The sequence below is a fragment of the Dendropsophus ebraccatus genome, chromosome 9 (assembly GCF_027789765.1).
Source record: "Dendropsophus ebraccatus isolate aDenEbr1 chromosome 9, aDenEbr1.pat, whole genome shotgun sequence".
Classification (NCBI taxonomy): domain Eukaryota; kingdom Metazoa; phylum Chordata; class Amphibia; order Anura; family Hylidae; genus Dendropsophus; species Dendropsophus ebraccatus.
The window spans coordinates 59053482-59072549 of record NC_091462.1 but is presented as its reverse complement, the minus strand read 5'-3'; the positions used below and the strand labels follow the sequence as shown (position 1 = coordinate 59072549).

The 19068-nt window shown below is 43.4% G+C and overlaps 1 protein-coding gene across 1 annotated transcript; it reads left to right on the top strand.

The window, feature by feature from the left end:
* The first annotated feature begins 5687 nt into the window (after nucleotides 1-5687).
* LOC138802115 (gamma-crystallin M2-like) lies at nucleotides 5688-8082 on the top strand. Its single transcript, XM_069985265.1, has 3 exons — nucleotides 5688-5696; nucleotides 6927-7169; nucleotides 7807-8082. Exons 1-3 carry the CDS (start codon nucleotides 5688-5690, stop codon nucleotides 8080-8082), a joined length of 528 nt encoding a protein of 175 aa, XP_069841366.1.
* Nucleotides 8083-19068: the final 10986 nt, after the last annotated feature.

Sequence of the window (19068 nt, the reverse complement as noted above, 5' to 3'; positions counted from 1 at the left end):
AGCAATTGCTGTCTATTGTGGTTGTCTTCACACATCAATTTAATATTACAGTTTTGCCTTAATAGTGGAAAATCACAACAAAATGACAGCAATTTCTTAAAGGAAATATGTCAGCACCCGGGCCCTATCTAAGGTGCTTACAGTGTGCTGTAGCTGGCAGTCCCCTAATGAGCATGGTGCTTTTTGGTAATTTTCCGTGCAGCAGATTATGCACAATTTTATATCTCCTACTGTACTGAAGAGGCGAAGAGGCAAAGAGGAGTTGTTCGTGCCACACACTGGCACACCTCTCCATTCCTTCCCCTCCCTCGTCTTCATGAATAATCAATGCTGCCCGGCCTCCTGCTCGCTCAGCTGTCAGCCAGTGTCTCTGATTGCAGACCAGTCCTCTGTAGGCAGTTTATGTCTGAAATAAATACTCAGATGTAGTTTAAGCTGTGGTCTAGGGGTAACTTTCCTGTCTAGAGACCTGCCAGCAGTTCATTTTCTGGTTCAAATCCCCTGATGGAAATGAAATATAGGTCTTTATTAGAGATGAGCGAACTGGGTTCGGGTTTGAGTCGATCCGAACCCGAACATTCGGTATTTGATTAGCTGGGGCTGCTGAACTTGGATAAAGCTCCAAGGTTGTCTGGAAAACATGGATACAGCCACTGACTATATCCATGATTTCCACATAGCCTTAGGGCTTTATCCAACTTCAGCAGCCACCGCTAATCAAATACCGAAAGTTCGGGTTCAAATTCACTCGAGCATGCTCGAGGTTCGCTCATCTCTAGTCTTTATTTATGTTTTAATAATTATTGTATCATTTTTAAGGCTATGTTCACACACAGTATTTTTGCTCAATATTTTGGGCAGTATTTTCCAACCAAAACCAGAAGTGGATTGAAAACACAGAAAGGCTATTTTAACACTGTTGAAATTGAGTGGATGGCTGCCATTTATTGGCAAATAATTACTGTTATTTTTAAACAACTTCCGATATTTACTAGTATATGACGGCCATCCGCTCAATTTCAACAGTGTGAGAACATAGCCTGTGTTTTCAATCCACTTCTGGTTTTGGTTGCAAAATACAGACAAAAATACTGAGCAAAAATACTGTGTGTGAACACAGCCTTAAAAATGATACAGTAATGAGAAACAAAAGAATTCCATTTAATTTCCATCAGGGGATTTGAACCAGAAAATGAACTGGTGGCAGGTCTCTCGACAGATGAGTTACCCCTAGACCACAGCTTAAACACATTTGGGCTGAGAGATTCAATTATACCTGAGTGTTTCTTTCATACATAAACTGCCTACAGAGGACTGATCTGCAATCTGACAGTGAGGAGGAGGCAGGGCAGCATTGATTATCCATAAAGAAGGGGGAGGAGGAAGGAGTAGTGAGGTGTACCAGAGTGTGGCACGAACAACTTCTCTGTGACTCTTTAGTACAGTAGGAGACATAGGATTGTACATAATCCGCTGCACGGAAAATTACCAAAAAGGCATCATTCTCACTGGGGGACTGCCAGCTACAGCACACTGTCAGCACCTCAGGTAGGGCCCAGGAGTTGACAGATTCCCTTTAAGGTTTGAGAACCACGGAAAAACCACAATGAAACCATTATATGTGGATACAGCAGAAGTAAACCGATGGACACATGGCCTGTAAATCACTATATTAAAACACTTAGGCCGCATACACACAGTCCGCACAGAACACGGACGTGGAAGGGCTTTAGCGGAGTCTGTTCCCCACACGGCAGCATCTCTCATATGCTGCTGTGAGTGGGGGAACTGTATGGACATGCGCCACGCTGTGATGACAGAGCCACTCAGCTCTGTCATTACAGCATGGTGCATATCCGTTGGGAATCTGATTTTAGTTCTATGAGGTACACAGGGAGCTGCTGTCAGTATATATATATATATATATATATATATATATATATATATATATGGTAAGTACACATACTAATGCTGTACACTGAACTATTTTACTATAAAGTGGCCAATCCCATTAAGGATAGACTTGTATTTGTACTTTGTACTCTGTTGTGGAGATTCTTACAACCTTGGCTGGATTGCAGAAAGACTTGTAAAAGGAAGAATAACCTGTGCTGACTGCAATGAAGTTGCATCAGTGCTGGAGAGATCATAGAATTTATCGTACACATCTGTAAGATGACAATTACATTGGAACGATTATCTGCTCGTGTAAATACAGCTAATGATCAAGCAATGAACGAGAAATCACAGTCTTTCAAAGATTCGCCCTTGTGTGTGAGATGGCCTCAAGCAATCTTAAAGCGATCGTAAAAACGATTTTTTCGAACAGTTAATCTCTTTGTCTAAACGCTGTTCGGCGAAAAGAAATTAATTATTGCTTTAAAATTGTTATGCGATGGATTGAGCGATTTACCGCTTCGTGTAATCGGACAATCAATCTCTTCATGTGTCTCTGCTCACCAAATTTATAAGTTGGGGACAGGACTAGTTTCTCATTGGCTGAGAAGGCTGTGTGGTGACTAGACACCTGATAGGCGGAATCTGGAGAGAAGCCTCTAGAAAGGCTTCTCAGGAATAGGATATTCATTGGTATTCCTCCTTGAACACACTTACAAATGTTACATATCAATTAGCTCCTAAGCAGGCTTCAGTGTGTGAAAAAAATAGTGTTATCTTGTGGGCAAAAAGTAGTAAGACCCAATATAAAAATTCTTAGTGCCAACCATATACACACAGAACAGCAGTGGCACATGGATCTGGGATACTGCATTAAAGCAATTCATTGTGAAACAGATTCTACTAGGTGAAGAAATCATTCAATATAGATATTTGTTCATAAGGACAGGAAAGCTTCCTGTCAAAAATTACATGGTGGTACTGACATACTCTTAGCAGCCCATTCTACCTCTTTCCAGAGATGCTGTATAGGATCCATGTTCCATAAAGGGGAACTATCAGCAGGTTAGACAAATTTAACCTGCTGATAGCCCCTCTATTGCACTCAAGGTGCAGAGGAAGAAGTTATGTCTCTTACCTTCCTCCTCTGTGCCGTTCCTGTGCTGTTAGCTGTGTAATACTGGTCCGGAGCACGTTAGGAGCAATGCCTAATTCCCATCATGCAAGCAGGCCCGTTTCTTCTAATGATAATCCATGGAGTGGGCAAGTTGGCTTGCACAATAGGGACGGGGCAGTGCTCCTAATGGTGCTCCGGATTGAGGATTACCCTGCTAAAAGCATAGGAACAGCACAGAGGAGGAAGGTAAGAGACATACCTTCCTCCTCAGCGCCCTGTGTGCAATAGGGTAGTATCAGCCTTAATGTCTTAATGTCCAAATGTTCATTCACAGGCATTAGAGGGGTGTGCCAAGAAACATTCTCTGAATCATTACACCACATCCAACAACCCAAACTGTGGACACCTGCCAGGAAGGGTACATGGTTTCATGCTGCTCGCACCAAATTCTTACTCTCCCATCAGCATTGTACAACAAAAATCTGGAATTATTTGTTCAAGCAACCTTCTTTTCCTCACTATAAAATTATCCAATTTGTGCACTCTTTTACTCACTGGAGTCTTGCTGTTCTCTTTCCTTAGGGCCCTATTCCACCGGACGATTATTGTTCGCATAATCGTTAATGATGAACAATCTCAAATGACCGCTATTGCGAAAGACCTGAAAACGTTCACTCATTTTCATGGTACGATAATTGTTACTTATGATCGTATTTGCGATCATTTTTTCTTCGCTATTTCTTGGCTATTGCGTTCGTATCTACTGCGAATGACCGAACGACGTCATATTCAATGCAAACGATTTGCGAACGTTTTGCGAACGAGCAACGATAAAAATAGGTCCAGGTCTTATAAAGCGATCAACGATTTCTCGTTCGGTCATTAGGCGTTAACTGCATTTCAACCGAACGATTATCGATTTAACTATAATCTGAACGATAATCGTGCGGTGGAATAGGGCCCTTAGACATAAAATGGCACTCAAACTGCTTGCTTGCTGATACTGCCTTGGCTGTATTTACACCCAAGTCTATTTCTTAGGTGCTATATAATCATCTGGTGCAACCATTTCTAACACCAAGGGGCTAAAATAGATTTAAATCATACGCAGACTCTTGAAATAAAATCCCTTGAATTGTAATAAATAATTCATATTTAATAAAGGTTTATCCACAGTAAAACCACATGTACTACCTTCCCATGTATTTGGAGCGGGACGTCAGCAGAAGATGGCAAATACGGACCAGATGATCTGACAGCCAGAGACAACCTGGTAATAGCCTGTGGTTTGGCTATCATCTTATTTGCTTACCAGTACCAATAGCCTCACTATTTTCAAAAAAATGACGGAAAATATAAAGTAGCAAACAGTTTACACTATGTGCCCATATTACAGCAAAATCTTTAATCTAAGGAACAAATGATTTGCAGTCACTTCAGGTTTCCCAAGTCTTTAATAAATTATAAATCACCTACAAAAACATATTACAAAATAAAACGGGTGCAAAGACAACTGCAAAAATGATGGAGGGTGGAGGCATACAACATATCGGGAAAGACTTAAGTATCTGAATCTGTATAGTCTGGAGGAAAGAAGAGAAGGGGGGGCATGATGGAAACCTTAAAATATGTTAAAGGATTAAATAATATTCAGGATTGAAGTGTTTTTAATTTGAATGAACTCAAGAACAAGAGGACACAGTGAGAGGTTAGTTGGGAGAAAGATCAGAAGCAACGTGAGAAAATATTACTTTACTGAAAGAGTAGTAGATGCTTGGAACAAACTTCCAGCAGATGTGGTTGGTAAATCTACAATAACTGGATTTAATAATTTAATTTATTGTAAACATGCTTGGGATAAACATGTATCTATCGTAAGATAATAAGAAGGGAAATACTAAAAGGGCAGACTAGATGGACCAAGTGGTCTTTTCCTGACGACAATCTTCTTTATTTCTATGCTTTTATAATCATTGGATGCACTGTGGCCCCTTACCACAGATATCTAAACAGCCAAAAGCAAGATCTATTACCATAAATTGAAGTATTGTCAAATCTAACCATGATTTACAAATAAGACAGCAAGTACACACATCTCAGACGGCCTCTCTTTCTTTACATAAAGTAATAAGCTGTATTTTATATACATGTTTCTTATGAATTTATATAACACTGCAACTGTGTGTACATCCATCACAGAGGTAGTCCTATAACATAACACCAGTTTCTTGCCAAATTCTTAACAGGCAAAATAATGATAGTGATATAGACTTGTGATGGCTAATGTGATACAAGATTACAAAATGGAAAATGGAAGAAGATGTATACATTAAATTAATATACAGTATTGTAACATGTGCCACAAATACAGGGGGGGGGGGACTATAAAAGTGATGATACAAAATAATGGGCTTCTCAGGTGGCCCGGTAGCAATGTCATATTAAACAATAGCTAAACAAGCTGTACCAATGATTCTATTCAGTAAAGCAGAGGAAAATAAAACAACTTGCTTGAGTTTGTGATTTTGTTGTGCTACAATCCCATGACTAGAGCAATGCTGACATTGTCAATCTGATGTACATTTATTCATTGTTATAAAAAGTACAATGTGAGCAGTCAGTATAAATTGGAAGGCCTGATTAGTCTATCCATAGCACTTCATTAACATTCAGGATGGGAAAGGTAAAGTTACTATTACATTGAATTATGTTTATTTGTATCATTTTATATTTATTAGAATTTAATGTAATCAAAAGCTTCATTTTCTATAATAACTTAAAAAAGAAACAGTAAAACTGAAACCTTGTTCATCGTGGTCACAGATTTTGTTGTTGTAGTGGCGTTGCTTCTTTTCTTTTTATTTCTTTTGTCATTGTTCACACTCTCAAAAGCTTCTAAAAATGATAATTTGAGGGGGGTCAATTCAAATGTTAAAAGAAACCTGTGGGGGATGGAGGCTAAGAGTAGAATGATTGGATATATAAAAAAAAAAAATACATGGGAAGATACAGCATCAGTGAATACAATCTTTTCGGTTTTAAAATGATGTTTATGGCAGAATGAGGCAATAGTCTATGTTTTCATGTGATGTCCCATGGTAACTCATAACACCACATCGATAAGGATTCCATTAGACTTCATTACTACAAAGCCATGGAGTTTTTGTTTTTTTAATGTAGAAAATATCTAAGCTACAGTTTTATAATCTTTCTTACAGATAAATTTCATAGTCCGTGATATGGAACACCTTTGTTAGGCTAGTTTTAAACATTGTATTTCGATCAGTCTTTTGGTCAGTTGTTTTTCAACCAAAACTGTAAGTGGGTTGAAAATAGAGAAAATGGGCAAATCTTTCCATTATAATTTTACCTGTCAGTTCCACTTCTGGTTTTGGTTAAACAAAGAACAAAAGACTTACAAAAATAATGTGTGTGAACGTAGCCTTATTTTGTTCATGTGCCCCAAATCAAGGGTCCAAGTATAGTGGCATTTTCAGATCATACCCTAATATACACCAGCTTTATGGTATTATCTTCCTTTCGTTCTGTGGTAATACAAAACTGACCTTGTGAAATCATGGTAATGTTCTCTTTTCACCAGATCATTTTAATAAGTGTAAGCAAAGTGCTGAATAATTGATATAGAAAACAAGGCCAACTTTTCCATGTGACTTTTTTTATGGGAACAGATTGTACAGAAATGCAAATGCCTATATTGCTTGACTTCACTTTCACCCTACATAAGTTATGATCATAAATTAAATATATTCTCTGAGCAATGTATAAAATATTATCGACCTGACTGTAAAAAAAGTTGTTGATAATTTGCTGAGGACATTTATAGCGCTTTATAACATATTTTAGAAGCAATGTCTTTCATCGCTTTAAATTAATATTTTTAATTATTTTGTAGATTATCTTCTTCGAGGACAGGAACTTTCAGGGTCGATCCCATGAAAGTAGCAGCGACTGTTCAGAACTGAATTCTTATTTTAGTCGCTGTAACTCTATCCGAGTAGAGAATGGAAACTGGATGATCTATGAGCGCCCAAATTACACTGGTCAACAGTACTTTGTAAAGAGGGGAGAGTATCCAGATTGCCAACACTGGTCTGGTCTGAGTGACTCCATAAGGTCCTGCCGTTTAATCCCTCAGGTAAGAAGGCCTCCCTGGGCAGATTTCTTGGAAACAAAGGGTTATTTAAGGAAATGTCAGCTCTATATCATCCTTGGGGCTTAATAGTCCAGGAGGTGTTGCTGAGCTGCAGCATGCATGCATGCCTTCTTCCTCTCCACCCTCTCTGCCTTTACTGGCTGAAACTGAACAGGGAGGAGTGGGGGAGGAGATGTGAATGTTGGAGCTCAGCATAACTTCTTTAACACAAACTTAAAGATAATTGTGATTTTACAACTTTGTCATTAGACAAGTAAAAACTATCCACTGTTTTATGTCCCTATTAACTATCTGCCCACGTCTGCACCTCTGAGCATGATGTATTGTAAGGCTGACAGATTCCCTTTAAGCAATAAAATAACATAAATAGTTATTTAAGAATGCCACTGCTGCTTTTATTATTAATATTATTAATTATTAAATATTATTATAATATAATAATATTAGAATGCCTATATACTTCCAAAAATCCTGCATCACTAAAACATAAAGTCCATTAGAGCCATAGATATGTTTAATGCCGGTAGATCAACCTCAAGAATCTGATGATGGATAATATTTTTGCCAATTTGTCTCCAACTTTTAAAACTGATGAGAGTTTTCTGTATTCAATGTAAAGCATCGTGGCTCCTTCAGAATCAGGATCTATGAGAGGGAAGATTTCAGGGGTCAAATGATGGAGTTCACTGAAGATTGTCCTCATGTGAATGAAGAATTCAACTATCATGACATCCACTCCTGCAATGTCCTAGAAGGATACTGGATCTTCTTTGAGCAACCTAACTATAGAGGACGTCAGTATTACCTGAAGCCTGGAGAATACAGAAGGTTTACCGATTGGGGAGCCATGAATGCTAGGGTTGGCTCTTTTAGACGCATAAGTGATTTATACTAAAATGCTGAATTTTTTCCAAGTGCTGAAATTAATTACAATATACCTTATTCATTCATTTTCCTTCAAGAATAAAACCTTGCATCCAGACTGTGTTTATTATGTGTTGTTAGGTTGCATGAATATTTTCTCATCATAGGGGCACCGGACACAGGTATATGTTGTTCATATTGGTATTATGTTTTTTTTTAAATCAAACCAAGTGTGGATCATGCATGGAGAAAAAAAGTATAATATGGCCTGATTCTATGTCACTTGTAGTTTTAGAGCTGGAGCAGACAGGAAAGCAATACTATATGCTTTTGCAGCACGTTTATTTTTTAAATTATGTCAGAGTACCCCTTTACATCTTATTCTTACCTTTCCATGCTTCCCTGATGCCCTCCTGCAGCTTCTCTGGGTTCAACACTGACCACAGCCGCTGCCATTTCCAAGACAAACTCGTCTTTGCAGTGACAGCCCGCTCAGATGGTAGAGGGGGCTGACTGGCTAAGCAGGCTTTCACTGCCAAGACAAGTTTGTCACGGAAGTGGTGGCAGCTGCAGCTGTGGCCAGAAGTGAACACAAACAGGTAAGGTAGGAGAGGTAAGGCTAAGATGTTTGTTATGTTTTATATAAGGGCATTAACAGATAAAAAGTTTTTTAAGTTATGAATCAACCGAATGCCAATGCTGTAGAATTTTACTATGGACTGGTATGCTACACGCCAGTCTTAGGAAATTGTGCCCATTGTGTACACAGCAGCCACAAAGCGAATAAGATTTAAAGAAATCTTGTTCACATGCTGTGGAAAAAAATCTGCATGAAAACTGACCTACAATGCACATTCTAAACCTGAAGTATATGAACTTATGCTGCAGATGCAGTACTGTAGATTTAATGTGCATTTTCTCTACCAACTTCATTGGTGAAGCAAAAAATCCACAAAAACTATGCAGTGCTGTAGTAAACACCGTAGATCTCCAGAAAATCCCTTATATCTTGATTATAATATACTCTATAATATCCCAGTTTATTAGAGACACCTATCAAGTAACACATTACACTTCCTTTTTTTCTCTTCATAAACACAGTAATTCTGTTAGGACTGGTCGCTCAGACAGACAAGATGGCGGATACAGACAGCGGACCCTAAGCTGAACCCGCCCACTGTCCCTGCCTACTTGCCTCAATCTGTCCTAGGTGACAGCGAGCAACTGGGTGGCAACCCCTGCACTGTCTAGGTACAAGTCAAGTCAAACAAACACAATAAAGAAGAGTTGACAGTCCGAGTCACAACAATCAGACAGCGCAGTACAAATCACAATACAATAAGCAAGGTAAAAAAACAAGCAATATGTTAAGGGGCAGGCAGCTAGCAGGGATGGTTACAAATACAGGCAAAAGGGTCAGAATAAACACAGAGAGAATAGCAGAAACAGAAGCAGGCAGAGACAAGCTTAATAACCGGCAATGAGAGGCAGGCTGGCACACACTATATAGAACAGAGGTCCAGTGAAGAAGCTGATTGGACCAGACCCCTAATCCCCTCAGAACACCTGAGGCAAGAGCAACCTGACTGGCAGGAAGAACTGTCTATCAAACTAGCTAAACAGCATCATAGTTAACTCCAGAGTAGCCAGGAGTATCTCAGGTAAAGCGGGTGTGGCTGAACAAACCCAGAAGGAAAGAGCAGTGTTCAGGCTTGGTTCACACTAACGTTTTTCTTATTTGCTAACGGATCTGTCCATATTAATTGAATGGATAAGAAAAAACTGATGAGCAGACTGATTGCAAAATGGTCTCTTTTTTTATTGTCCCTTTGCATTTTGGCTTAAAAAAACTGACTTTTGTCCATCAGTCAGCTTCAGTCAGCATCAGTTTGCATCAGTCAGCATCAGTTTGCATCAGTCTTTATATCAGTTTATTTTTTTCCTTTGGTTTCTCTCTTCTTCTGTGCATGCTCTGTGACAAAACTGGTTAACTTGCAAACGGATGTAAACGGAAGTAACTTCAGTTTAGATCTGTCCTCATTGACTATAATGTAAGAAAAAAACCGAAGTGCACTTTTCGTTCATGTTCCGTTTTTTCGAACGGAGGAAAAACAGCTGCATGCGGGATTTTTCTTTACGTTCACAAAAACGGAGCCCTGACGGAATACATGCAAACAGAGCACAAACATGACAAACGGAGCACAATAAAAATACATAGAAATGAATGGGGTGTTGGACGGATACGTCAGATTCCGTTTATGTTGTTTTAAAACGGAACAGCTAAATGGAAATGTGGTGGAGAGAAAAATGTCAGTGTGAGCCCAGCCTCAGACAGGGTTCAGGACACTGCACCAACATACAAAAATACTGAATATCACCGCGATTTCGGCCGCAAATCATGAACCGAGGGGCGCATGGAACTCAGCACAGGCACATTCATGACAAATTGATTGTGAGATACAATAGATTTCACAAGGTGTCAATATCATTCTGCAGGTATATTGGCCCATAATGACAGGAAAGAAATAGTACTAACATGTTTCCATGTTCCTTATTGTCCAAGACTATACAACTTTTGAGGCATGGTCCATTGTCCTGCTCAAGTTACCCCTCTGCCATAAGGTGAAGAGGTGCAATTAAGCAATTCTTTTGGTTTGACACAATGCATAGATGAGCACTAATGTCTACATTTCCAAAAGTCCATCAATGGGTGGATTGTGCCAAAAAAATATTCCCTGCACCATTATACCAACTCCACCAACCAGAACTGTTGACACCTGACAGAATCGATTCCCATCAACATGGTGCATGCGAAAAATGTATCTAATCAAGCAATGTTGTTGGTTTTTTTTTTACATTCATTTGCCCACTGGAGGGATTTTTTCCCTCAGACAAATGGCACTCAAACTGATCATCTGCTGTAATAGCCCATCCATATTAAGGAAAAAGTTGTGTAGACACGTTAGTTGGTGCACCAGCAATGTATTTGGCTGCAATTTGCACACAATTTTGAAATATTGGTCCCGGCTTGTCTAGTTGAATCACTTGGCTTTCCTATTCTAATATGGATTTACAGTGAAAATGATCCACAGGAAATAGGCTGCAGGATACCAGGCTGCAGCTACATGAGAAGATCTCTGTCCTTCCTGTCACACTATCTATCCACTAACTGTACAGACAGGGCCGATTCTATCTTTTCTGCTGCCTGAGGCGAAAATAAAAATGGTGCCCACCCCCCCCCCCCCCCATTTGCTTTTTTGATTGACACCAGAATCAATTGTGTATTAACTATTCCCTGCTATCAATAAACATTATTTGTCATTGTGTATTAAGAGGTTTTGCAGCAGCTGAGGTGTTTTATGAGGTTCTGCAGCAGCTGGGGTGTATTAAGAGGAGGTTCTGCAGCAGCTGAGGTGTATTAAGAGGTTGATCATACACAACAGCTGCTGCAGAACCTCGTCAAACACCTCAGCTGCTGCAGAACCTCCTTATACACCTCAGCTGCTGCAGAACCTCCTTATACACCTCAGCTGCTGCAGAATCTCATAATACACACCTCAGCTGCTGCCCAACCTCGTCATACACCTCAGCTGCTGCAGAACCTTGTCATACACCTCAGCTGCTGCAGAACCTCCTTATACCCCTCAACTGGACTTTATACCCCTACCCGTCCAAACTGGACCTTTTGGACGATTACACTGTTTACCATGCAAGATCAGAAATGTGATAATTTTATAGTTCGGGCAATAACACTTGAGCTATCAGGGTATGCTGGGGTAGTAGCTATGCACTGTTTCAGCTGTCAGGGTGTGATGGGGGTAGTAGTTATGCACTGTTTCAGCTGTCGAGGTATGCTGGGGGTAGTAGTTATACAGTTTGAGCTGTTGGAGTATGCTGGGGGTAGTAGTTATGCACCTATCAGCTGTTGGGGTATGCTGGAAGTAGTAGTTATGCAGTTTTAGCTGTTGGGGTATGCTGGGGAAGTAGTCATGCACCGTTTCAGCTGTCTGGGTATGCTGGGGTAGTAGTTATGCAGTTTTAGCTGTTGGGGTGTGCTGGGGGTAGTAGTTATGCACTGTTTTTTAACAATTCTCTTTTTAAATCTTTTTATTTTACAAAAAAATCCTAGAAGGCAAGGAGAGAAGAGATGCCAGTGTCTGTATATACTGTGGCACTACATGTATAAACAGCACAAGGGTCAGAACAGCATGCATGAAGTAGATTGCCACAGTATATACAGACTCTGCACTGTCAGAGAGGAAGAAAGATAGATAGATAGATAGATAGATAGATAGATAGATAGATAGATAGATAGATAGGAGATAGATAGATAGATAGATAGATAGATAGATAGATAGATAGATAGGAGATGGATAGATAGATAGATAGATAGATAGATAGATAGATAGATAGAAAGAAGGGAGGGAGGATAAAGCGGCTAGACAGAGAGAAGAAGCATCAGGCTTACAGCAGGGGCAGAGGATCCTGGACGCTGCACGGAATTGCTGAGGAGGGAGAACGCACATGGCCGGCAGAGGTCACAGGTCACCACACTGATGGGGAAGCATGGCCTGTGCTACAGAGAACGCGGCAGCTGACTGATTTATGTCCTAATGACCTGTCCGGCACACAGTTCAGCAGGCTGCGTTGTCGGGGGCTGCAGCATTCTCTTCACACACCCTGCCTCCCTGTCGGTGATTATCAGAGACTCACTAGGCACAGGAGAGTCTGTGGCAGAGGAAAGATCACGGCGCCGCCGTGGCCGGCCGCTGCACTCTCACATACCCGCTCTATAGTAGGACTTTCAGGAGACATCTCTGATCACACGCACAGATGCAGCCCGCTGGTACCTGTAGAGGGTGGTGAGGAGCCGACCAGGTCAGGGACGGAATATGATTAGAAGACAGGGGCAGCTGTCATTTTAGTGAAGTTAAACTTCACTAAAATGATAGTGACTGGGAAGATTCTGCCGCCCACTGCAGGACCGCACAATCTGCCGCCTGAGGCGGAATCCCAGATAACAGGCTGCAGCTACATGAAAAGATCTCTGTCCTTCCTGTCACACTATCTATGCTCTACCTGTACAGATACCAGGCTGCAGCTACATGAGGAGATATCTGTCCTTCCTGTCACACAGTCCATCCACTACCTGTACAGCTACCAGGCTGCAGCTACATGAGATCTCTGATGACTTTTCCAGTCAGAACAACACTAAAGGAGCATTACACACCCCAGTATCAGGTCCCCAGTATATTACAATCCCCAGTATCAGGTCCCCAGTATATTACACACCACAGTGTCAAGTCCACAGTATATTACACACCCCAGGGTCAGGCCCCTAGTATATTACACACTTCAGTGTCAGTTCCCCAGTATATTACACCCCCAGTATTAGGTCCCCAGTATATTACACACCCCAGGGTCAGGTACACAGTAAATTACACACCCCACCTCAGAGCAGCATACAGGCTGTGGCCCAGAGATAGCAATCTACTGACTGACTGTATATACTGGTACTTTGTGTCCATATGATGCAGCTGCATACAATATCATCATACTACTACCCCTTCATCCTCCTGCCCCTCCATCATCATACTAGTACCCCCTTCATCCTCCTTCCCCTCCATCATCATACTTCTACCCCCTTCATTATCCTCTTGCCACTACATCATCATACTACTACCCCCTTCATCCTCCTGCTCGTCCATCATCATACTGCAACCCCTATCATCCTCCTGCCCCTCCATCATCACACTACTACCCCTTCATCCTTCTGCTCCTCAATAATCATACTACTACCCCCTCCATAATGCTTCTGCTCCTTCATCATCATAACACTACCCCCTTCATCCTTCTGCCCCTACTTCATCATACTACTACCCCCTTCATCATCATACCACTACCCCCTTCATCTGTAATTAAAAAAAAAAAAAGCTATAATCCTCTCACCTGTATGGTTCCTCTAGTCCCCCAGCAACTCCTCTCCCTTCTCCGTATGAGTTACATCAATCGTCGGTCGCCAGGAGGAGAGAGCGGCCCCTTGTGGCTGGAGGCAGATAGCCACAAGAGCTTATGGTTCCCTGCTGTGTCAGTACACTGTTAGCTATAAGCACTGATGAGTGTTTATAGCAGTATACACCTTGAGATCAGTGATAACTGGTAACACACTATGTACAGCATACACCTTGAGATCGGGATAACCGGTATTACACTATATACAGTATACACCAGAAGACCAGTGATAACCAGTAACACGCTATATACTCCCAGACAGTAACACACTGGGAACTATATTACCTTAGACATTAGTGATAAGCAATCACATGCTTTATGCACCTAGAGATCTGTGACATCCGGTAACACACTGTATACAGTAATAACCGGAAATACGTTGGATTACTCCTAGAGGTCAGTGATAACTGGCATGGTGTAAACAATACTATTGTCTGTGTATATATCTTTATATTGTTCTGTACATGATATGTACCGGGTATAATAGCTGTACATCAGTGGCGGACATATTGCCTGTGCAGCCGTTTTGGCAGAGGGGCCTGTACAGCCATTTTAGCAGAGGGGCCTGACTGTCTCGTACCCCATTGGGTCTTGAGCTACAGTAGGCCCCCCTCGTTGACATCACTCGTGACTCATGACTTGCTAATGATTCTCAGGTGGGCCCCAACATTGGTACATCTCTGCAGGGCCATTCCAGGAATCAGTGACACCTGTCCCAAATTGCTGAGTGAGCACATTATTCAATTGACCATCCCTGACAGGCAGTCAGGACTTCCAGCACATGCAGCGCCTCTAACACACGCTGCCTGTACAAGGAGATAGAGGAGAGCTTTTGTTATTTTCAGGGGTGCATTAACTGTATGGGGGCTGCACTGAAGGGGCATTAACTGTATGGGGGTGGTGGCTGAACACAACAACATACACCTACCTTTTAGAGTAGGGTGGAGCAGCTCAGAGGAGAGGAGTTTGTCAAGGGAGTCCCAACCCAATGTACTGTAGTACTGGGCTCTGCCGGAACTTTTGAAGAATACTTGAGAGTGAGAGAGATACATGTACCCGTGTTTAGACTGATGTCTGACCACTTTCTACCCTACAGTGTCAAGGGACTCGTCCTAATAGGCTAATACAAGACCCAGCCTTGGTTACCTGGGTGTCCGAGTCTTTCCGGTTTTCTTGCACTGCGAGATAGAATACGTAGACCTTCTGGTAGCTTTGTGCTACCCAGGCTAGTTCCTCTTGTGTTGTGGGATACTGCCCTGAACCCTTTAGACTGGTTCACGGGTATAGATGATCGAACAGTGCCGAAGTTCAGGTTCGTACGAACCCAAACCATCGGCATTTGACTCCCACTACAGAATAGGTAATAGGCTGTATGCCTGTTTTCCAGGTGGTACTTGGGTTGTCTTCACCTTCTCCATGGAATGGGAAGGCAGCAGGAGTCAAATGCCAATGGTTCGGGTTCGAACGGTCATGTTCGATCATCTCTCTTCACGGCGTGGGCTGAGATTATCCCTGACTCTTCTCCCTTGGTAGTGTCTAGCACTACATAGTAGATAGAGTAGATAGACTGTAAGAACTGAGTGGCTCTGGTTGCTTTTTCATACACATGTCTGATTAACAAAGAAAAAAAAAAAAAGGAGAAAAAAAAAAATCCTCAACACAATAAAAAATCCCAAAGCACAATTCAATATATACAAACAAAAAGGAAGCGTTTCTAGCTAAAATATGTATATTCTTTATTTATTGTTTAAAAGTTATAAAAAGCACACACACAGACACCAACAGTGGGGTCTGTATGATGTCACATGAAAAGAATTTGTGAAAATGGGATCCCAAGACACCCCCAAATGAGTATATCTAGTGTAGTGATGTTGCCATCGTACAATGTCCCCCCTACACATGGAATAAAAATCAATAAGTATATATACAATTAAAGTGCGGTCAAACCATGTAACACAGCTCTAATGGTTAATACAACCAATAGGCAGTAACTTGGGGGGGGGGGGGGGATATACAAATAAGGTATGCAACATCACAAGGACAGAGGGGGTTGACAGTAAGGCACCAGTACTCCTATCACACATCCCCTGCCACAAACCTGTGAACCAGCAATGGAGGGTCTCGGGTCCACAACCCGACACACGTTTCGCTACAATAGCTTCATGGCTACAGCAGAGACGTCTGTGTGTCCTCCTTCCACAAGAATCTAGGTAGAAATGAAGCTACACCTTCTCCCACCAAGTGACTACTTCCTACAGGGATATGTAAGAGACCCTGTGAGTGATGGAAAGGTATGTGTCCATAGAAAAAGAAGAAAAGTGATAGGCTAGAAAGAAAGAGCATATCCATTGGACAATTAAAGTGCATAATACTTAAGAAATAGTAACCCTTTGTTATCTACAGCTGTGCAATCCATGAAAGCATATATTTATTACTGAAATCTTGTGGTGAAACTATAAAATACCTTCATCACCACTTAACCTAGAGAAAAATCATATACAGGCATATATACGGGACTGGGGACTGGGGGAGTCAATATATATAGTGGTCGGAGGAGGAAAGGGGGATCTCTGCATGGGAAAGGGGGGACTTGTGATATGCCAAGGTGACGGTATATACGGGGGGGGTGTCACGACCGCGGCGGCTCCCCGTGTTCCAGGCCGCCGCCGCGACTTCCTCCTGCCCCATGCAGCCGCCGGGGTCCTTGTGCAGGGACCCGGCGCTGCTGCTAGTTCGGCCCCTGGGGCGCCTCACCTCTCCTCCGCTTCTGTCTCTCACTGTGCCGGCCGGCGCGCGCGTCCCCGCCTCCTAGGGCGCGCGCTGGCTGTCTCAGATTTAAAGGGGCAGTGCGCTCCTAATTGGTCTGGTTGTCAATCACTCCCCTATAAGTTTTAGCCCTGCCCCCTTCCAGGTGTTGGAGCCTCTACATGCTTCCCATAGCGTTTGGCCCAGCTCCCTGTTGTTCCTGATTCCTATCCGCTACCTGGTCCCTAGTCCCTGTTCCTGATTCCTATCCGCTACCTGGTCCCTAGTCCTTGTCCCTGGTTCCTGCTCCCCTGTTACACCATTGCTCCTGTGTTCAGCCTGTCACCTGCGGTTACGCCTACAGACCTCTGCCAGCACCATCTCCTGCCTACTGCTCCTGCCACACCTCGCCTGCCGTCAATAGCAACCAAGCCAGGGGTAGCGACCTGGGGGTCGCCTGCCGCAGCAAGTCCATCCCGCCTTGCGGCGGGCTCTGGTGAAAACCAGCGGCCCCTTAGAGTCTGCTCCCTGGTGAGGTTAGTGCCATCGCTGGTGACGGTCCAGTGGATCCACTACTCCAGGCGTTACAGTAGGCTCCAACCATGGATCCCGGCAAGGTGCCTGATATCCGTGACGTAGCCCGTGTGGTCGCCCAACAGGCGCAGCAGATCCAGCAACTCACTGCCGCCTTACAGCAGCATACTACAGCCCAGCGAACACCACCTCCTGCTGCTTTTTCTACACTTCGACTGGCTCTCCCAAGCAAATACTCTGGTGACTCCAAGTTATGCAGAGGATTCCTGACTCAGTGCACCATGCATATTGAACTTTTAAGTAGTCAGTTTCCCACCGAGCGCTCTAAAGTGGCTTTCATCATCAGCCTATTGGAGGGTAGAGCTCTGACCTGGGCCACGCCGCTGTGGGACCGAGATGACCCTGCTGCTGCCAATCTCCGAACCTTCCTAGTCGAGTTTCGCTCCGTCTTTGAGGAACCTGCCCGTGCTTCTTCAGCTGAAACTGCTCTCCTCAACCTCTCTCAAGGGAGCTCCTCTGTTGGCGACTACGCCATCCAGTTCCGTACCCTGGCGGCAGAATTAGACTAGAATGAGGCCGCTCTAATAGCCACCTTCAAGAAGGGCCTGTCCAGTCGGGTGAGAGACGTGCTTTCCGCCCGAGACCTACCTACCTCCCTGAACGAACTCATCCTACTGGCCACCAGAGTTGATACTCGTTTTTCGAGAGGGAGGAGGAGGTTCGGCATGAACAACAACTAAGCCTGTCCCGTCGCCATCACCAGCTGACGCCGGTCTTCCAGAACCCTGACATTCCGGTGTCCCAGCCCTCTCCTGAGATTCTTATGCAGGTGGAATGGGCTCATCTGACGCCTGATAAAAGAATTTGTCGTCTGGAGCTGAATCTCTGCCTCTACTGCGGTGGTTCGGATCACTTTCGGCTGAGATGTCCCCAACGTCCTCAAGCGTCCGGGAAATGCTCGCACCTAGGTCCGGTGAGACAGGTGTCCCTAGGTGTGAATGCCACCTTTCCAAGTTTGTCTATGCCGGTTTCCATCCAGACACCCTCAGGACAAAATCCCCAGACTACTGCCCTTCTCGATTCTGGGTCAGCAGGCAGTTTTATTGCGGCAACATTGGTCCAAAGATGGCGGCTACCCGTGACCCAACTAGCCAGGCCCCTGACTATCTCCTCGGTCACGGGCGAGATTCTTACCGACCATGTGTACTACCAGACCGCACCTCTAGTCCTCCAGGTGGGTCCTTTACATCAGGAAAAGATATCCTTCTACGTCCTGCCCCATTCTTCTCCCGCCATCCTCCTGGGACTCCCTTGGCTGCAATTACATGCCCCTAAGCTGGACTGAAGAACCGGGGAGATTCTCAGTTGGGGTCAGGACTGTTCCAACCAGTGTCTCAAGTCACCTCAGACCAAGTACTTTATGTCGTCACCTGACCCCGCCAAGCCTCTATCCGGCCTACCGGCGGAAGACCAAGACTTGGCGGATGCCTTCTCTGCCGAGGAGGCGGACTCTCTACCATCTCACCGGGCGTACGATTGTCCCATAGACCTCTTTCCTGGTACTCCTTCTCCTCGAGGTCGGGTGTACCCTCTCTCCGTACCCGAGACTGAGGCCATGTCCTCCTACATCCGGGAGAACTTACAGAAGGATCTCTTCCACAAATCCACATCCCCTCGCCACATTATACCTCCCGATCGCCTAGTACCAGTCGTCACCTCTACTCTT

Coding starts and splice junctions, on each gene's coding strand:
- LOC138802115 (XM_069985265.1), top strand. Junction 7,170..7,806: donor CCTGCCGTTTAATCCCTCAG/GTAAGAAGGCCT, acceptor TTCAATGTAAAG/CATCGTGGCTCCTTCAGAAT.